This window comes from Choloepus didactylus, chromosome 6, assembly GCF_015220235.1.
Source record: "Choloepus didactylus isolate mChoDid1 chromosome 6, mChoDid1.pri, whole genome shotgun sequence".
NCBI classification, from domain to species: Eukaryota; Metazoa; Chordata; class Mammalia; order Pilosa; family Megalonychidae; genus Choloepus; species Choloepus didactylus.
Window position 1 is genome coordinate 17,354,286 of NC_051312.1, and position 22,322 is coordinate 17,376,607.

The 22,322-nt window shown below is 37.9% G+C and overlaps 1 protein-coding gene and 2 pseudogenes across 1 annotated transcript; all 3 read right to left on the reverse strand.

Annotated features, from left to right (window-relative positions):
• Positions 1-3,558: 3,558 nt before the first annotated feature.
• Positions 3,559-5,176, reverse strand: LOC119538679 (annotated as a pseudogene).
• A 1,404-nt stretch (positions 5,177-6,580) lies between these two features.
• LOC119536630 lies at positions 6,581-7,517 on the reverse strand (annotated as a pseudogene).
• A 7,493-nt stretch (positions 7,518-15,010) lies between these two features.
• On the reverse strand, positions 15,011-15,946 carry LOC119536631 (olfactory receptor 4D10-like). The gene has a single exon (XM_037839472.1). It carries the CDS (start codon positions 15,944-15,946, stop codon positions 15,011-15,013), a length of 936 nt encoding a protein of 311 aa, XP_037695400.1.
• Positions 15,947-22,322: the final 6,376 nt, after the last annotated feature.

A 22,322-nucleotide genomic window follows, 5' to 3' on the forward strand; every position in this document is an offset into this window, starting at 1 on the left:
AAACTAAATTTTTATATGACGTTATGAACATATCTATTTATGCCATAAACCTTTAAAGAAAGAAAAATGCACTATAATTCCCAAAATGAAATCTACTGTTTTGGATATCAGACTCCAGGGGTTCCATGCAACTTTCAAGGTCTTAGCATTACAGAAATGCAGGCAGAGTAATGGCTCTGTGCTTTGTTTATTTTTTGCTTGCTTATAGCTAACATTTATTGAACATGCTGTACAGTGTGTGCCATATATCTCTTTCAAGAGCTATAATATCCTTGTGAGATAGATATTATTATCTTGATTTTATAGCTGAGAAAATTGAGGTAATGAAAGATTCAGCTGTCATGGTTGGTAAAGCCATGTCTCAAACCAAGATGTCTTACCCCAAAGACTAGCACTCTTAACCACTGCAACTATACTTCTTCCCAGAATTGATCTACTCTTCCCAGAAAATGTTGAAAGAACAGTGATCAGGAACGCCCTTTGCAAATCAAGCAAAAATGATATGTGGATTCAAGATGGTGTTGTTAGAAGCATGCACATGGCAAATGAGAGGTGTGGTTGAGAGAGACTTAGCATGACAGGATGTTATAGATGACTTCAAAAAAAATCAGAAAGATTAAGAAAGCAGTTTTTGCAGCCTTCAGAGGAATCTTCATAAAGTACCTGAATCAACCACACATAGCGCCAATGGCAAAGTGCAGAAATGAGTTCTGAATAGCAAAACCTCAACTATGAACTCCCTTTCAAAATAATGGATCTGGTAAGTTCCTATGGATGCTCTCTTTTACAAAGATTGGGAAGGATACTTTGAAAATACAGTATTATATACATCACATTAAAAACATGAACATTATAGGGAGGGAAGGGGAAATAAATAAATAAATACAATTTCATGTGTCTGTATATGGTGAAAATCAGGATCACAAGGATTTCTTAGAAATCACTCCATTGAGGATCATCTTTTGGAAATGAAAATATCAAACATCTTCTACAGAGCCCCCAAATGGAGATATTCCCCTAGACTGTAACATTCCATTGAACAAATTTTGCCCCATTCTTTGAATTGTCATATTTTTTTACATGCTCCTCATATCACAGGTTTCTCCTTCCCATTATTGAAAGCTCCTACACTTTATTGGATCTCTATAGGTTTAGGAGCATTGATAATATTTTCTGAATTTTAGTAATACATAAGGTCATGTATAAGCTAAAAATTAAGAGTTGTTTCTCAAAGTCCCCAACCCTCCACTCCCAGCCAGGAAGCAAAGCTTAACTCAGTAACCCTTGTCAGTAAATGTTGTTTTTCCAAGACAATCATCCTCCTGAGAGCTGGAAATATCAGCAACTTCTCCACTACCTTCAAAATACTTTGAACCTCAACATCCTGCAGAGTAAAATGTCGGTTCATCCTCTGGAGCCAACTGATATTCTTCCTATACAAATTTTTTGTAAGCCACACTTACCCTCTTCCTAATAGTGGAAAAATGCCACTTTGGTTGAGTAAGAGTTTTAGCTCCAAAAGAGCATTTTATAAATGTGCAGCATTTCAAGAAACCAAAAGTAACAGATTTTCAGTTTCAGAAGTTCACACACACTAACAGGTAAATGTTCCTTTCTAAAGTCTTCAATCCCCATGTGAGAAGTGGATCTTATGATGCATCAAACAAATCTTATAAGAAGTAGGTTCTGGCACAATCTATGCTTGCATGTAAAGCCTACCTCAAGACTCTTGAGTTTTTCCTTGTCTTCCTTCAGATGGGAAAAGACAAACTCAAGGAACCACATCTTCATAACTCTACCACTCTGACTTATAGTGTCTTGGCCAACTGCATCAGTCCCTCATCCACAAGCCCAGTATAAGAATTACCAAAGGGATTATTGTTGGGTGTGAATGAGGAAGCTGGGTGGCCAATTCCATTGAATTCCTTTGGGAGTCATTAAAATGTCCTCCTCCTCTCTCTTTCTCACTGTCATTTCTCTTCCACCCGATTTCATATGTACATGCAGAGACACCAGCACACATTCAGGATATGTGCTTTCCTCAAGAGGTAGCAGATGAGACAAGGTGTTTTCCTTCTTGGCTCAGAAAGTGTTGTGTTAAACCACACCAAGAACAGTGCAGTTTTCTTCCCAACCAAAGTCACTGTGGTTCTTGGCTGGGTTCCTGTTGGGAAAAGCATCTTAAATAAAAGGGTAGCAAAGGACAAACCTAAGCTTTGTGGTGACTGCTGTGTTGATTAATATGTGCAGTTTCTATTTAAAGCAATATGTGCATTACTTGTATGTAATTATTTTAATTCAAATCTCTGAGACCTACAGCTCACTCAGAATCTTGGAAGGCAGCACGGTACAGCTCTTGATATTCAACAAGTTCATTATTATTTTATGTTTTGGTGCATTCATGGGTACTCAGAGATGTTTATAATGAAAATATTTGATTAAAGGGCCATATATTGGAATGGGTAACTCAAAAGCCATATGTATGCCCAGAGCCAGTTGACTTTTCTGTGGTTCCTTGCAGCAGAGCTTAGAATATAATAAAACTTATTTCAATAGAAAAATGCAGCACAACGTGATTTTGTATCATCCAGATAAATGATATATGCGTGAGTAATCAGATGCAATTATTTTCCACTTCCCCTGAGTTATTGAATCAGGTTATGTTGTGTGTTGAGACATGGTTTGAGGAATTAGGGACAATGATGAGGCAAGGTACAATGATGAGTTCTCACCCCTTTTGGATTATGGTTCTGAGATACAGTGATTCAGACACCACAGATGGTTGGTGTTTTTCAATTCTAACATAGAGATAAAAACCCAATTTGAGTGAGTGACAAGTGATAGGAAGGAAAGGAAAGGACATATTTGCATGAAATGGGTTCTAAAGTGGTTTGTGGTGTATATTTTTCATTGGCAATTTCATAAAGAAAAGCCTAGGACTCTTGAGACCAGAGGTACCCAAGCAAAGGTAGCAGGGGCCCATGACAGGTGAGTTGGCTAGTATGAATTATTAGTATTTTCATACTTGTGGATGTGGGTTAATATTGTAAAAAGTTAGAATTGCTTGCTCAGGGGGACAGAAATGGCAAACAATTGAGCCAGTTAGTTAATGAAGCTTATAGGTCCAGGCCAGGTCCACTGAGGGAAAAAAAGTGAGGTTTGTCTTCAGCATTCACTCTCCTTTGGCTAACTCTTGTTGGGGCCTCTGTTCTATCTCACTGGGCCTGACTTCTTGGTCTGATCCCTTATTGCTACTCTCAATGCAAGGGATTAATCTCATCTTTGCCTCATCATGTTCTTTTGGTATGAGACATCATTTTCTGAGGGACATCATTTTCAAAATTCTGAGTAAGTTGTATAAATGATAACAGGAAAATCAATTGTGATGTGTGTGTGTGTGTGTGTGTGTGTGTGTGTGTGTGTGTATGTGTGTGTTGATTCGATTAAAAAGAGTTTACCTATCTATATACCCATGTTGGCCCAAAAAGATTAAGGGTGGCATAAAAAGGGATCATAGTAAGCTTTTTCAAATATATTATAGCCAAGATCTTAAATATATTATTCTCCCCAAAAGCTAGCTGCTTCCAAGCTTGATTTAATATTTTGCATGTTTTCCCTCCATTGTTTGGTAAATATATTTGCTTCTCCTTTCTGCAGTTGACGTCTGACTGTTGCCTACTGCTGTTTTGTCAGCAGACATTTCACCTTCTGTTTTACCAGTTCCAGAGGAATTGCTGAACAGCTTACAGCACTGCCTGTGGAAGTAACACTCAGAGTTCTTGTTCTATATTGATTTATAATCTCTCTCATATTTTCTTCATCTCCAAATGGCCTGAATTCTTTGTTTAGTCATGACAAGTTAATCTGATGAGGGCATTCATCTTACTCTCAGAGCCAGCAGGGATTTCTCCTTGGACCCGACTGACCATCCTGCTTACTGTCATTTTCAGTTTTGTTTTGCTCTTTGGAAAACTCAGTTTCAGAATTGTTTTCAACAACCTGCACTTTTATTTCTTCTAAAGCTTGATTGAATTCAGTCATTTCAAAATTGTGTGTATCAGCATTCTCCTCAGATAGACATCTTCCTTTATTTGTTTAAGGTCTCCAGATAACCTGTGGCAGCAGCCATCTGACTCACATAGAGAGCTTTGCTCACTTTCAGTTTCTGACCTACAAACCTTTGCTTTTCCTGACATGTCTTCATCAGAAAATGAGAATTCAGATCCTGCAGTTTCAACATTTTTATCATCTGGACCTACTGGATGAAGCAGTTCATTATCTGCCTGCATTTCCTTTGTGTAGCCACTGGCTGAGGCCTCTATATCAAGACAGTCCATCCTCCTGATATCACTAAATGTTGGATAAAGTTCACTTTCATAGCTGAAATGTTTCAGGAAGAAATAGCTAGTGCATTTAATGTCTCTGTCAAAATACCATTCAGCATTGGAAAGAGAAGTTGAAATCATTCTGGAAAATCAGTCAAGGTAATGTGGTCATCTTTCTCCAAAATGAGATTGAATTCATTGAAATCTCCATGAATTAGCCCATGATTTGCAAGTTTGACAATTAATTCCATAGCTTCATCATATACTAATGCAGTCTTAAGACAGCATGGTGTATCTGACATAGAAGAGTCCATGATCACTGCATGGCAATTGTAATCAATTGGCTTTCAAACTGGGAATTGCATCTCATACAGTGCCTTCATATAGGTGAATTCCTTCAAGGCAGGGAGACAAGAATAAATAAAGCCAAGACATCTTATCTCTGTGTTTATGGTAATCATGCCTGTTTTTCAGATTTTGAAAGGAGGGTCTTCCTAGTCTGAGAAGCTTTAATGCGAGATGCTTTCTCTCTTCACTTGCAAAATGTAAATATTTGATTTTTTTGCCAACACCCACAGACCTGTCTAGAAGAAAGTGTTTTCAAAGCTAGGTAGTCATATCGGTGTTTGTCAACCCAGAGCCCTGGACAGTTTTGGTATGTTCCCAAACTATGCATTTGTTTCACTAATTCTCTTAAAACTTTATTACAGCCACCATGTTTAAGGCAGACTATAAAAGCAATCAAACTTCAGGGAATGATTTCATGTTTCTTCATGCCCATTTACACTACTTACTGCTGTCAGGACTCTGAAGTCATCCCAGCTCACGTAACGCAACTTGGCCTTCCCCATGACGGCCCAAAGTGGCAAGGCTCAGTCCAGCTATTGCGATGTTTTAATGACAAAGAAACAGAGATTTTTAAAAGGATAAATTCTTTGGGTTTAATGGACATCCCTGTGTTCTCTATGCTATCCGTTCTCTAATCATGAGGAGTATGAGCCACATAGGAGATGAATGTAACAGCTGATGGGGCATAGCATTTGTGCTATAAAGAACAATATGGATAAAATATTAGAAATAATATTCATCCTTCACTGAGAATTTACTACCTGTGAGGCATTGTGTTTTATATATACTATTTCATTTTAACTTCCACAACAACTCTACGAGGTGTGTGTTTAAGTAGCTTTGTATAGGTGAGGTAGTCCCATTGGAGACATTAAATAACTTTCTCAAGATCATGCAAGAAAGACAGGATTTGAACCCAGATTTGTATGACTCTGAAGAGAGAGCTTTCAGCTACCATACTTTGCAGGTTTCCCAGCTGAAGACATTAGCTTGAACACACAGGAGCTGGCACATGGGACTGTCCTCTCATTAACACCAACAGATTGAGAATAGACTGGTTAGAGTTGTGTCTTCTTTAACACTTCTCCCTTTTCAGTGGGAAGAAATATGAATCACTGGTGAAGCCAAGCTGAGGTTGGGCCTGGGAAGGCTGCAATTGGAAAATCAGTCCTTGGATAATGGAAGGGATTGCTCCATGTGAGGGATTCCAAGATTTTGACAACATTTGAACTCATCATAAGCATGTGAATCTAGTGAGTCTAGTTCCACATTAAAATAAACTATTTAGGACATTTTGGGAAACCTTCCCAAGCTTCCTCATTCCTGATAAGAATACAGGAAGAAAACCATAATATATCTTGGAAGTTCTCAATAGGTCATGAGACCACAGGGAGTTTAAGCAGAGGCAAAATTTTCAATCTGTAATAGGTCACATTTCAGAGGTACTGATTATGAGATCCTTCTGGAGCAGGATTACAATTTGGTATAGACAGGTCCATTAAAGCAAAATGTTGCATTTATATGATGGAAGAGTTTTAGATTGGGAGTCTGAAGACTTATCTCTGTTAATCAACTCAACATAGGACCTCGGACAAATAATTTTACCTTTCTGGGCTTCTATTTCCTTATCTTCTGGAAAAGGGGTTGGACTTAATCATTCTATTTGTCTGCCATACAGTTGTACAGATTGACAAGTGAAAATGTATCAATTACTTCAATCTTGTTACGAGTTACTTCATGCTGTCCAGAAGTCAGATTAGCAGTAATGTATTAACTTAAATAGGAAGATAGTTAACTAATAAGTGTAGATAGTTAATTGAACAACATATTTGAGTATACAAAGATGAATACATTGGAAGCAAAATACAGTTAAGTCCTCAGGGATGGAAAATTTGGGGATTCTTCTTCTATTCCCTTTCAGGAAGCTTGAATCTTCTTTTCAGTCTTCTCATAGCTGACTTCATCTCATGGTTCTTCAGGGTGTAGATCAAGGGGTTGAGCAGAGGGGAGATGACAGTGAAGGCAACAGAGATGGCTTTATCTGTGGGGAGGGCAGTGAAGGGCCTGGCATAGACATAGATGCAGGGCACAAAATGCAGGGTCACCACAGTGATGTGGGATGTGCAGGTGGAGATGGCCTTCCTTCTGCTATTTCCTGACTGAGATTGTAGCATTGATAGGATGACAGTATAAGACATGAGCAGGAAGATAAACCACAGGGTACTGACCAGACCATTGTTGGAAATCATCAGGAGCTCAAGTGCAAAGGTGTCTGTGCAGGCAAGTTTGAGCACCTGGGGGACATCACAGTAGAAAGTGTCAAGAACATTGGGGCCACAAAATGGGAGTGGGAGCAACAGGGAAATCTGCACAATGGAGTGGATGAAGCCCCCCCCTCCATGAAGCCACAATGAGTGCAGTGCATCGCCTCCTACTCATGATGGTCACATAGTGCAGGGGCTTGGAGATGGCTACATATCGATCAAATGCCATCACAGAGAGAGAAAAAATGTCAGCCCCACCAAGGAGGTGGAAGAAAAGCATCTGCATCATGCAGCTTGTATAGGATATTATCTTTATCTTTGATAGAAGATCCACCAAGACCTTAGGAGCAGTGATGGAGGAGAAGCAGATGTCAAGGATGGCTAGATTGCAGAGCAAGAAGTACATGGGGGTGTGAAGGCAAGGCTCACAGGTCACCGTGATCATAATGAGGAGGTTTCCCAGCAGAGTTGTCATGTACACAAAAAATAAAAAAAGAAATAAGATGAAGCTCAGGTCTTGGGACTGGGTAAGTCCCAGAAATATGAATTCTTTTACCCTTGTGGCATTTTCCAGCTCCATTGAATCCTGTTTCTTATTCATTGTGTATCTTGAAAAAAATAATAGCGTTATTTCAAAAAGTGTTTACTCTGTCTTGATAGATTCAGGTATAAGGTCTGAAATCAGTGAGGTATTATCACCGCATGGATAGCTATTCTGGAGTTATTGCTAAAGTGTCCAAAATGACAGCTTATTACACAAACATGAATTTAATTTTTAGAAAAATATTGCTCTAAATATATAAATTCTAAGTATTTAAGATACAAGCAGATAAATGTTAAATATTCAGAAAGAGACTATTTTGGACAAGAGGGAAGTAAAAATGGAGTCAGTTTGATGTGTGGGTAAGGCGTTGACATTTTATTGTGACTGGGACTGGGACACTTTGAGGTCCAAGGGAGTTTTTTTTTTTTTTTTTTTGGTGCTCCGTTTAACTGGTTTTAAGAAACCCTATTGTAAAATTGTTCCCTGTGGACAGAATTCTAGAAAAACTCTTATCCATGCCTCTACTGTTTTTTTTTTTTTTTTTTTTTAATCTTCTTAATGTGTATATGGCATAGTTTGTATATATTTAGCTGTTGATTGACATGTGGATTGTTTCTGGCTTTTGGCTATTAAACCTAAAGCTGCTATGGACATTTGTGTACATACAAGTCTTTGTGCAGACGTATGCTTTCTTTTCTCTTGGGTAAGTATCTAGGAGTGGAATGACTGTAACTTTTAAAACTTAATGATAAGAAAACTAAAAAGCCAATTTTTAAAAAAGGCAAATGATTTGGACACTTCAATTAGACTATACAGGGATAGTAAATTAGCACATGAAAAAATGTTCAGCATCATTATCATTAGGGAAATGAGGGTTAAAACCACAATGAGTTAACACAATACATCTGTTAGTTTGGCTAAGATTAAAAAGGATGATAATATCAAGTGTGAGCAAGGATGCAGAGGAGGTGGGAATGCAAAATGGCACAAACACTTTTGAAAACAGTTTGATGTATTCTTAAAATGTTAGACATATAGTTGCCATACAGTCTTATTGCCTTTTCAATCCCTTTCTTTTATTTTATTTCAATTTTTGATGAATCTTTGAATGGACTTTAATTCCTTTCTTCTCAGCATATCTCCCTTTTCTTCCCAGAATCACAAACAAAAGAAAAATGAGTCACTCTGCTCCAATTTTTACTTTTCTAGTTCAAATGAGGATATTTCTTTCACCTAGCTCACCTTCTTTTCAAGATTCCTTTTCTCTGTATGCAAATTTGTTCAAAATCTCTTTAATATGGAAAACTAAGAAACAGGCAACTGGGAGGTATCAACATAGTGGTTAAAGTAGTGGATTATGACCACACACTCAGGACTCAGCCTGTTCAAAGCCCAGCTGGGCACTTTCTGGTGACGTGAACTTCGGTAGTTCTCTTCACCCTTCTCGACCTCAGTCTTTGAATCTGTAATTTGGAGACAATTGCATCTCCCACTGAGGGTTTTTGTAAGGATTAAATGAATTAATCTACATAAAGTATCAGTACTTAGAACACTGCCTAATTGGTAATGCATAATTCTATGTGTGTTACCTTAAAGAAAATGTCTGCACTAATAACTTTCACAGAACCACAGTTTCTTTAATATGCTAACAATCTTTTAAAGGAGCTGTTTATTTCCCAGAACATGTATTCTAAAATAATTGCATCACAATGGACTGTTTTGAGAAAAATAAGCATTTTTCCTTCAATGGCAATGAAACTTGCTCGGTTTGGGTTCTTGTTAACTTCGCTTTGGCAGACAAAAGAAATGTTTTAGTGCATGGGCTCTGGAGTGAGCATCCCCTGGAGTCAAGTGCTTTGCCACTTACAGCTGTGTGATTTGAGCATTGAGTGACCTCTTTGGGTCTCCATTTCATCATCTGTGGAATGGGGATAGGCCAGGCTCCTTTGTCAGAAAAGAATAGATCACATGTTCACAAATTTCCTTTGGTAATTCAAAGACAACCTCTTTCAGCTTCTGCTGTTTTACATCCACCCAATTATTCAGCAAATATTGTTAGAACATTGAAAGAGCTGCAGGCTGAGAGAAAGGAGCACGATCCAAACCCAGTGGAAAAAAACATAGAAGTCTGGTAGTTATACGGCAATGATAGAGACCATCTATGGACAGATGTTGAGCTACGTGGGAGAAAAGGAAGATGTTTGTCACTCAAAGACAGAGAAATCTGCACAGAGGTTGTGTCATTTATGTTTGGGGCACATGGGAATGGGGAGAAAAGGTACTGTGGCTTTGGGAGGCTACTTGAACATATAGAAATTACTTATAAATGGAAACTTTGGTTAGAAAGAAAGGGTGTGAACGTGAAGGTATGGAGAGCACAAAGAATTCGTTGCTATAACAGTTTTATTTTTTGGTAAAATCTAATGGAGGGTATTTAAGTGGCTCCTGTACGATTCTTTCAACTCTTCTGAAGGTTTCAAATATCAAATTTTTCTCTTTAGATTTAAATTTAGAATAAGAGATACTTCTGTAGATTTCAGTATGAGGAGATACATCTAGAGGAAAGAAGCCTGAGAACTCTCTGTGTACCTTAAGGAGTCCCAGAAAACAAAAGCTGCCTTTTTCCCAATTTCAAACTGACCTCATTTCTTTGACTTTCATTTCACAATGTCTTCTTTCTTACGATTTCTAAGTTGTGCTGTCACTGAAGAGTTCATCCTGGCAATACAGCATTTTGTGTATATATTATATTATTCATAGTCAAAGTGTATTTGTGAATAATTATCAATTACATCTGGATTTCAAGGACTTTACTTTCCTCACTCTTACACACAGATACCCAAAGATCACAGACACACACATACTCATGTAGTGGCATATTTCTTACATAATATCTCCAACCTTCTGCAAGAATTCTAGAATCTTAAAGAATGTTCACATGAACATTGGGAGTCATTCAGCTTCAGAAAATTCTGGTTTCAAAAACAAATGTCCTTGTGAAGCCCAGTGGTGTCAGTGGCTTCTCTTCTACCTTTATGTGGCAAAGGGTGGACTCAGGGAAAAATATATTCTTGGCTCTCCCTTGCTAATTCACAGTGCCCCATCACACTTATTGATTCCTTAATCCCAGATCTACTGTGGGAATTATCAGAGGGATTACAGCTGGCTGTGGCTGTGGAAAATATTTTGCTGTCAGTAAGGGCATTTCAGTGGGAGTAATTAAAACATTACTCAAGTACATATACTTTGAAACACACATTTTTCATAGTCCAGTATTTTCTAGTGGCAACTGAGAAAGTGAATCCCCTCATCCTCTGGCTCCAACAGGAAGATAGGTTTTGTTAACATGTGAAGTTGCATTTCTTAGAAACCTCTGCTGCCAGGGATCAGAGCACACTTGGCCTGTGAGCACTGGTGGCACAGACAGACTGATAACTGAGAAGGAGCTTTGACCCAGAGGGTCCTTCCATCCTAATCTATTTTCTGAGTCTAATAGCTAATATAAAGAGAATTGGAAATGTCAGGGTCATGAAAGTATGGGGAAGGCCCATTCCTTCTCCATATCCCAACACTTTATTCACAAGGAATTCTCCAGTTTGGGAAGAGATTGTAGTAGACACAGGACAAAGCAGTATTGCTGGCTAAGTATACCCAGGGAAACAAAGCAAAATGAAACAAAACACTATGATGGTTATGGTGTGAGAATTGGGATTCTACTTGATAGCTGCATTATTTGATCACCATTAAGACGTAAAGGATATTATTGGTCCTCCTCTCTGTCTGCGGTACCTTGCCTCCAGAGGGCTGCCTGTTGGCTGCCTCTCTCCTTTGGCCAAGGTACCCTCCATTCTTCCTTCAGCAGGCAAGAATCCTGACTATCCAGACCCAATCACTACTCTCCAGCCCCAACCAGAATTAAATCCAATATATCAAGTCCTGTGGAGAGCCAGCTTTGTCTCCAGCAGAACACTTAACCACTACACAACACTAGTTTGAATTAATGCTTGGGTTCAGAACTTCTCCAGTTGGAATGTGTAGGGATTTCCTTTACATCTGCATGACTCAATAAGATGTCTCTTTCAACATGAAAGGAGGACCTTGCTCAGCATCCAACGTAGGAGGCAGAAATTGCTTCAGGTTCTCCCAGTAGCAAGTTGGCAGGATAGTCCTTTGAAATATTAATCAAGAGTCTCCATATCATCCTGTTATCCCCAAAAGCTGTAGAGAAGGAAAGGATTCTGAACCTAGACAACATGTTTTAGGAAACATCCTGATAAAAATAAAACAAGTGTTTATTGAAATTTCTTGTGGGCCAGGTACATTTTTTTCAATAAACTTCTAATTTTAGAATTGTTTTAGAATTACAGCAAAGTGGCAAGAATATTACAGACAATACTCATACATAGTACACATTATTTCCACTGTTATTAGCATGATTATTGTGCATTTGTCACAACTAATGAACAAATATTAAGTAAAATGCTTCAAAACTTCATTTGGAATTCCTTATTTTTGAACCTAATTCCTTTTTCTGTCTAGTATACCACCCATGATACTATATTACATTTAGGCATCATGTCTCCTTAGGCTCCTATAGGCTGTGACAGCTTCTCAGGCTTCTCTTGCTTTTATGACTTTGACAATATTGAGGGGTGTTGGTAGGTTATTCTGTAGGATGCCCCTCTATGGAAATTAGTCTGATGATTTTCTCAGGGTTAGACAGGGATTTGGGGTTTGGGGAGGAAGACCACAGTGGTAAAGTGTCATTTCCATCACATTATATCAGAGGTACATACCATTAACATGACTTTATCACTAATGGTTTTCATGTTGGTCACCTGACTGAAGTAGTGTGTGTAAGTTTTCTCCACTGTACAGCTACACTTTTTTCCCCTTTCCATACATTACTCTTTGGAAGGAAGTTACTATATGCAGCCCACACTTAAGAAAAAGGGAGTTATACTCCACTATGTGAGGGCAAATTATCTACATAAATTCTTTAGTATTATTCTGAGTGGGAGATTTGTCTACTCTTTCCCATTTATTTATTTATTCAGTAATTTATTTATTGTTCATTGTTATGGACTTTTGGATATTTATTTTATACCTTGGGTTATAATCCAGTACTATGTGACATATTTTGTTGTTTGAGTTGTTCCAGATTTGACCATTGGGAGTTCTTTCTGTTGACTACTGTGTCTCTTTGACATACCCCCATCATTTTGTTCTTTGGATGCTTTCTTACTTTTTGGTACTTCAAGATGCTCTAGGCTTTCCTTCTGTATTCCCTGTCTCAACCTTAGAGTCATCCATGTCTCTACACAGCCTTGTTCTTTTATTGGAGAATGGTATTAGAAGCCAAGATCTGGGCACTGGGTGCAGGGACTTACTGAAGTACTTCACATGTATTAACATATTTAATTCTTACAGTAACTGTAATGGGTAATTATTATTATAGCTGTTTGCAGGTGAAGAGACTTGTGCATAGAGAGATTAAGACTCTTGTCTGAGGTCAAATATCTCATAGGTGGTAGAGTTGGGATTTGTACCCAGACAGGCTGAGCCTCAGAGCCCTTACACGCTATCCTTCCTCCATATCTGTGGAAGTATGGACTTTGGAGAGTCCTGGAGAGAGACGTCCTGTATCCTGCGCCCAATTCTTTGATTCATGTGAATAGGTAGATGGGCCCTTAGGTAGTTTCACGTGTGCAGGGTGATTACTATGTCCTGACATGTGACACAAAGTATTGGTGGGAGGCATTGGACCTGCAGGGGTCACTTAGGAGTTAAGGAGTTCTCTGTGGGCTGATGACCAAGCAGGATGATGGAGTTATCACAGATACACATGTAGTTAGAAACCCCACATTGGCTGCATCAGCAAATCCCACTTGCTCTACTTTCAAAGTTTTTCAATCTTCTCACCACCTCCATCATTACTACCCTATTTCATGTCTTCATTATCTTTTGCCTGAATTATGGCAGCAGTTTCCAAATTGGTCTCCCTGCTTTTGTCCTTATTCATAACAGTAGTCCCCTAAATTTTGTTAAAGCCCATATTATTTTTTCAGTTCAAATCCTCTCAATGCAACCCATCTCACTCAGTGTAAAAATCAAAATCTTTGCAATGGCCTACAAGGTTCTAAAGACGTGGTCCATTATTTCTTTCAGTTCAACTACTGTCTCTCTCTACCTTGCTTTCTCTCGTCTGGTTTCAATGTCCTCTGTTCTGTTCCGTGGATGTTCTGGGCATATCCCCACAACAGGGCCTTTGCTCTGTGATATGAACTGAGATTTGTTCCCAGACATGAACATTTCTCTAGTTTTAACAATTTTAAGATCTAGACTCTACCTTGGGAAATGAGAAAAAACGAAACAAAACACAAACCTCCTAGCAGTTGTAATTAGCATAATAAGTAAACAAATAAAGACCCAATTGACCCAAATGATATATTAAAAAAGTTAAAGTTTATTCCCACCTTTTTGAATATAAACACCTCTTGAATACAATACACTTTTGTGTATGCATTATCTGAAGCAGCTTCAAAAGTTTTTCTTTTCATTTGTATGGAGTCATGACCTCAGAGAATAAAAATGAATCATTTTTTGTTAATATATAATACTCTTCAATATTTTGAGGACCAGAAATGAATGAGAGGCAATTTTCATTCAATTGATTTTTTAATTGAACAATTTTTCAGTACAGTGTTTGCTATATTCCACTGGATTTGCAAGGTGCTGAGGATAAAACAACAAATAAAGTATAATCTTTCTTGGGGGACAGGGAAAGAAAGAGAACAGGAAATTCAAAACAGAGTTCTGAGTGCTATGATAAAGTAAGCATAGGGTGCTGAGGGAATGTGTTGGAGGGGCGGCCAGTGAGCCTGGAGTTCATTAAGTCCAGGGTTAGAATCTTGCCCAAGGTCACAGAACTTAGAAGTGATGAGGTCCAAATCTAACTCCTAAATCAAGCTCTGCTAACTCTACAGCACATGCTCTCAAACTCGGGTGTGTGGTCTTGAGATAACAAAATCTTCCTTTATTCATCCTGTAGAGTAGAAGGAGGAACTTAATTTTGATGTGCTTACTTCAATAGGATGTGTGTACTTCATGAAAGTGCTTATAGAATTCCGATGCTCAAGCTCCGTTATGTTTTAATACCTGTCTTAGCTCCCTTCCTGGTAACAATGCTGGAATGTGGTGGGAATGTCTGAGTGTATTTTGATTCAGCTTCCTATATGTCATGCAAGTCTCTCCTGCAAAAACAATATGCACTTCACCTGCTAACAGTTTTATTTCTCTGTTTTCTTCTGGACAATGAAACACATATTTTAAACTCATTCCCATTAGTTGCAAGCTGATCAAACTATTCAAAGTCATGTTTACCTTGTTAGTAGAAATAGAAAAATTAATTAGAAATCACTTATTAAATAGAACTTCTTTAATGGACAAACATTTTCAAAACTTGGAGTCGATAGGGGGAAAAGAGCACAAATTGGCCCATAGGTGATGAAGAGGAGGGAATTACTGGTCTATCCCCTGTCAGAAGGTCTTAGCTTTTTCCTGAGTGTCCTCATGGCTGACTTCATCTCATGGTTCCTCAGGGTGTAGATCAAGGGGTTGAGCAGAGGGGAGATGACAGTGAAGGTGACAGAGATGGCCTTATCTGTGGGGAGGGCAGTGAAGGGCCTGGCATAGACATAGATGCAGGGCACAAAATGCAGGGTCACTGCAGTAATGTGGGAGGTGCAGGTGGAGATGGCCTTCCTCCTGCCCTCTCCAGCCTGAGACCTTAGTAACAACAAGATGACCATATAGGACACCAGAAGGAAGAGAAACCACAGTGTGGTGAGCAGTCCATTATTGGAAATCATCAGGAGCTCAAGTGCAAAGGTGTCTGTGCAGGCAAGTTTGAGGACCTGGGGGACATCACAGTAGAAAGTGTTAAGAACATTGGAGCCACAAAACGGGAGTGGGAGCAACAGGGAAATCTGCACGATGGAGTGGATGAAGCCCCCCGCCCACGAGGCCACAATGAGTGCAGTGCATCGCCCCCTACTCATGATGGTCACGTAGTGCAGAGGCTTGGAGATGGCTATATAACGATCCAGTGCCATCACTGACAAAGAAGACGCATCTACTCCACCAATAAGGTGGAAGAAAAATATCTGGGTGAAGCATCCATTGAAGGAGATAGTCTTTCTGCCTGATAGAAGGTCTACCAGAACCCTGGGAGCTGTGATGGAGGAAAAGCAGATATCGGCAATAGATAAATTGCGGAGCAAAATATACATGGGAGTGTGAAGGCGAGACTCACAAGTCACTGAGACCATGATGAGGAGGTTTCCCAGAAGAGTTGTCACATACACCAAAAGTAAGGAAAGAAATAAGATCAAGCTCAGTTCTTGATTCTGGGTTAGGCCAAGGAAAATAAATTCTTTTATCCTGGTATAGTTTTTCAGATCCATTGATTTTTTTTTTTTTTTTTTTTTTTTTTTTTTTTGTTCTTTTGTCTCAACCTATGTCACATGAAAGCACTTGGTTGTTTATCTCTAATTTTTCCAAACTCATAAAAGTAGTAAGTGGTGGAGCTGAACTTCAGATATGATTCTGTTTAGTTTTAAAGCCTATGTTCTGTCCTTTATGATACCCATTCATCAATTAAGCCTTTGATTGATTAGAATTCTTTTTTTTAAATTAATTTTAGTGTAAAGTTTACAGAAAAATAATCTCAGAACAGCTCTTTATTTTAAAAATAATAAAATTCAAAGATAAGTTTGAATCAACATATATTTGATCTAATTTCACATATTCTGTGCCATCCTCAAAAAGATTGTGTAGCAGAAATTGGTGCTAATAAAGTGGAACCTAACTCCCTAAATTACAGTCAATGACAATTCCCACACTGCCTTTATTAGGAGGGCAAGAGAGAAGACATTCATTTAGTCAGTGAGTCCTTTAGTCCTTCAACACACATTTTGATAACCTTTTAGTGTGCTTGGGATTCTGCTACTGCTAATTCTGTATACATGAGGATGAAAAAATCCTCACTCTAGAGCAATTTTCAAACTAGTTAATGGAAAAGACAAATGTAGAAATGCATGAGGCAGACATGGGTTACATTGCTACCACAAACTGCTGGCGGAGCACAGAAGAGCTCCATCTGGGACTAACTAATTTGGGAAGGTTTTGTCTGCCTCTTTTCCTCTTTGCGTCACAGCTAAGAGGGTAGCAGAATCACATAGCAGGTAGAGGCATTGGTGTCATTAGAACAATGCTTGTATTTTGTAAACTGCTATTGATAATTCCAAGGAAATTTCATTATTATTGCTTGTGCCACCTTCTATGTAGTGAGTGAACACGTTGCACATCTTCAAATGTATATGGAGAAATTTGACTGCACTGCCAAAGTGTTTACAGTCAACAGAGGAGAATAGTTTGTGTCAATCAATGGATGTAACAATACCTAATAAAAAGTTAGATATAGCATGAGAGAAGACAGACAGACTTGGGTGCGAAAGAAGAAATGATTATTTCCAGCCATAAGAAAAGCTACTATTTTTGAGTGCTTACTATATGTGAAATGGTATAAAAAGTTGATTTATTTAATCCTCATACCACCCTTTGGATAAATACTAATTATTCTTGTTTTTCATATGGAATATAGCATGAATCTATGTTTGGTGAAGGGAAAATGAATAAAATGGAAGTTATGGAAGTAAGATTAAAAAAATCAGTGTTTTCTTTTTTACTTTCAAATTGAATCTTCTTTAAAGAGTCCAATAGTCTAATGTCACAAGAGGATTTGGAAAGTTTTGTCTGAAGATGACCATTTGGCAGAAAGGAGTTCTGGAAACCCAGTCAGCATCAATCCTAGTCTGAGGCAGCCTCACCAATGAGCAACTCAAAAGGTCACAGCAAATATACATCTTTGCTCACACTGAATGGACCACATTTTGGCCTCTGTCTTAAAACAATATTGCTCTTCCCCATATTTAACACCCACCTTTGTGACTTCTGTCACTGAGATGATCTTAGTTCTGAAGCATTTAATATATCTGTAAAATATTTAAAGCCAAATTATTTATGCATAATCAATAATATTTCACAATAACTCAATTTCACCAACCATAAGTTTTAACTTTAGCTAGCAGTTAAAGTCTCTACATAGTTTCTATGATCCTCAAACTCCAAGTAAAAATTTACCTCATAGGGTTCTGTGCGTCATGGAACACAGCTGACACTAGTTCCGGAAAAATTTTGGTTTTGAGAGTTATACTCTGAAGGATTAAATATTTTAATGTCTATGCTCCACTTTCAGGAGAGAAAGGGCAGACTCAAGAATCACATATTTGAGTTTCTTCCACTGTGTCCTTGTCTCATTTACAAATCCCTTAGCCTTAGGCCCAATATAAGAATTCCAAAGGGAATATTATTGGACAAAGAAGTGGAAGTCAAGTGGCTGACTCTATTCTTGGTGGAGGAGTTTCAGTGGGAGTTATTAAAATGTTACCAAGACATGCATATGGGTACATGAACATACATATGAACACATTTTGGTTGATGTCCAAATTATTTAGCAACATTATAGGAAATTAATCCCCTATCCACAGCTCAATCATAACTTAGTTAAAACATGCCAAAAGCTGTGCCCAAGGTGCTTCAAAGTTCCACAGCTTGCAAGGCTCAAAGGACAACACATACATGGGGACTTTCAATTAAATTGCCAAAATCTAGAAAAAAACTGGACCTCAAGCCAGTTGCTATTTGGTTTCTAATTAAACACAGAAAGATCGTGGCCCCATGAAGTCGCTATGAACATCCACATTTATAGAAACATGGCTTAGATGTTGGGGAAAGGCACATTATTCCTCTTTTCTTATATGCTGCTCATAGGGAATCTCTCAATTTGGAGACAGCTAGATAAATATAAATTATTAAATCCATCCACACAATTATTGTAGTTATTTTTTGTTAACTCAATTTATTAATGGTCTGACATTATATAGAACCCACATTCACTGTTCCCGGGAGATGATGGATTTGGATTTACTTGCATTTACATTGTTGTTTCAGTAGGCCAAACTCTTCTTTTTATCTCTACAGAGATGAAAACAGTATGAGAGAAGACCCTGCATGTTGACAAAGGTAATTCTTTTTTTTCCTTAAAGTATTTTGAAATAATTTACACTTATAGGATGGTTGTAAATATAATACAAACTCCATACAGAAAACTCCAACATACCTTCACACCCCAGATATCCAAATCCACGGATTTCAACATTTTGCTACATTTCCTATTTCTCTCTCTCTCTCTGTTTTAAAACACAGACAATATCGTCCTTTTCCCTTTAGTCTGGTTTAGCTTAGTTCTAATCAAGTCCATTCTGTTGATATCTCTATTTGAAGACTGATCTCTTTTTCAGCTTCTTTAACATTTGCTGTATGGGGTGATGCTGACATTCATAGCTGCTGAACTCTAGTTCTGAGTCTCAGGGGTCATACAGATACCCAAACAGGGACCAAGCAGGTTATACTCAAACAGCTCAGCATCTCAGAATTCAGAGATAACCATCACAACTCATGAATAGCTGTGACTTCTCTAAGAGCTTTCAATCTAAGAACCTTTACCATAAGCCTTCGCCTGATCACCCATACTCTCAGATTCAGTTCCCAGAGTATGCACATTATATAGTTAGTCCATATTAGTTAGGCATTATGTTTGTCTTTTTGATTCTGGCTTACTTCATCCAACACACTGTCCTCAGGATCCATTGACCTAGCTGTGTACCTCATAACCTCATTTCTCTTGCTCTGCTTGGTATTCCATTGTATTTATACATCACAGTTCACCATTCTGTTTATCAGTTGGTGTACTCTTAGGCCACATCCACCCGTTCCAAATCATGAATATGGCTTCCATAAACACCAGTGTGCAAATGTCCATTTGTGTCCCTGCTCTCAGTTCTTCCAACAATATACCCAAAAACAGGTTGCAGGACCATATGGCAACCTCATACTTAGCTGCTTGTGGAAACACCACACTACCCACCAGATGGGCTGCATAATTCTACTTCCCCGCTAACAGGGAATAGGTACATCCTAGACTCCACATTTTCTTCAGCACTTGTATCCCTCTATTTTTTAAAGTTTTATTCACACATTATACAATCCAGCCTAAGCAAACAATCAGTGATTCCTGGTATAATCACATAATTATGCATTCACCACCAAATTCTATATGAGGATATTTCTATTTCTTCTGCAAAGAAAGAGGAAGAGGAAGAAACAAAATGAAGAATAAAGTCATAAATGATAGAAGGAAAATCAAAATAAAATAAAATATACTGACAAGGTCAAAGAAGAGCAACAGTAAGAATCCCATACCACTACCTTATATCTCTCTCTTATAGACATTTAGCTTTGGTATGTTGCCTTTGCTACAACTAATGGATACATATTATAATGTTACTGTTAACTATAGACTCTAGTTTGCATTGATTGTATTTTTCCCCCACACTGTTCAATTTTCAACACCTTGCAATGTTGACATTCATTTGTTCATGTAAAAACTTTCTTATATTTGTGTATTTAATCAACACCATTGACCTCTCTAGGTTTGGCTGAATTTTACAATCCCAGTCTTTACCTTCTATCTTTCTTTCTGGTGTCATAAATGCACTAGTCTTCCTCTTCCAACATACACTCATCTTTGTTCAGAGTAATAATGTCCTTTTGAGCCTTTCCTCCTTTATTCTTAGATGTCATGTAGGATCACATATTGTCTTTAATTGTCATTGTCTCTTTAATTGCTTTTTTTTTTTTTTACACTTAGAAAGCAAAAGTACAACATAAACTTTCTCATCCCAACCCCTCCCAAACATACCATTTGGTGGGATTAATCACATTCACAATGTGGTGGCCTTACCACCATTCATTACTAGAACTTTCCCTTTATACAAATAGAAACCCTACACCCATTAGGCATTAACTGCCCATCACCCTTGTCCCCCACCTCTGATAAACTGTATTCTACTTTCTGTCTCTATGCATTCACATATTCTCTGTTATTTCCTTTGTGGATGCCCTGGGGCTTAAATTTAATACCCTAGAGCTGTAACAGTTTTTTTGGTCTGATACCTACTTAACTTCAATAATAGACACAAACTGTTTTCCTTTATCCTTCCATCTCCTCACCTTTATGTAGTTCTTGTCACAAATTTTATATTTATACATTATGAGTAGAAAACCATTGATTTATCACTGCATTTTATGAATTCGCCTTCCAGATCCTATACGAAGTAAAAAGTGGAGTTAAAAAACAAAAGTAAAATAGTACTGGTGTTTATTTTTACACATGTTGTTATCTTTACTAGAGATCTTTATTTCTTCATTTAGCTTTGGTCAATTGTTTCATGTCCTTTTCTTTCAATCTTCAGGACTCCCTTAGCATCTCTTGTAGGGCTGATCTAGTGGTGAAAAACTCCTTCATTTTTGAAAGACAGTTATGCTGGATATAGACTTCTTGGTAGGCATTTTTTTCCTTTTAGCACTTTAGATATATCACCCAATTGCCTTCTTTCCTCCATGATTTCTGATGAGATATTAGCATTTAATCTTACTGAGACTCCCTTATATGTGACACCTTACTTCTCTCATGTGGCTTTCAGACTTCTCCCTTTACATTTGGCATGTGACAGTTTGATTGTAATATGTAGCAGTGTGGGTCTATTTGGGTTTATCCTGTTTGCAGTCTGTTGAGTGTCTTGGATGTGTATATTCACGTCTTTCATTAACTTTGGGAGTTTTTCAGCCATTATTTCTTTACATATTCTTTCTGCTCCTTTCTGTCTTTCTTCTCCTTTTGGGACTCCCACAATGCCTATATTGGTAATGTTTGATGGTATCACACAGGTACCTCAGGCTCTGTTCATTTCTCTTCATTTTTTCTTCTTTTTCCTCCTCAGACTGAATTATTTCAATTGTCTTATCTTCAAGTTCACTGATTTTCTCTTCTTCCAGCTCCAGACTGTTGTGAAATCTATCTAAAGAATATTTTTTTTATTTCTGTTACTGTGGTCTTCAGCTCTGGTTGGTTCCTTTTCATAATCTCTATCTCTCTATTTATATTCCCTCTGTGTTCCTCTCTAGTTTTCCTAGTTTACATTAGTTCTTTGTCCTTGTTTTACATTAGTTCTTTGAACATATTTAGAACCATTTTTAAAAAGTCTTCTTTTTGTATAACCCAGGTCTGTTTCTCCCTGTTGATGGTATCTAATGCTCTAATCTTTCCCTTTGCATGGTCCATTGCTTCCTGTTTCTTTATATGTTTTGCAATATTTTGTTGAAACCTGGACATTTTGATATTTTAATGTGTTATCAATGGAAATTAGACCTTGAGGCATCTGTTCCTTAAGTTTTTATCACATTCACAATGTGGTGGCCTCATTGTACCTGTGTGCTCTCATTCAGAGCTTAGTCATACAATGCATTTGGAGAATAGCTCTTGGCCAAAGCATGGGGTCTTTCCCTGTGGTTCTTTGTTGCACACATGTCTTGTCCTACACATGCATATGTGGCCTAGGAATTTCATGTGATTCCTTTCAGAGAGTGTGCCATGAACTCTAGAGAGGAATGTGTATCCTGGTGGTTTGGCATGTAATGCTCTATGTATGTTAAGTCAAATTCATTTAGAACATTGTTCAGTTTTTCAATTTCCTTATTGGTCCTCTGTTTGATTGAGTTATCTATAGAAGAGAGTAATGAATTGAGTCTCTCACAATTATTGTGGAAACATCTATTGTATCCTTCAGTTTTGCCAATGTTTGTCTCATATATTTTAGG

Excerpts from the sequence above, each read along its gene's own strand:
- LOC119536631 (XM_037839472.1), bottom strand. The coding sequence starts at position 15,946 with ATGGATCTGAAAAACTATACCAGGATAAAAGAATTTATTTTCCTTGGC.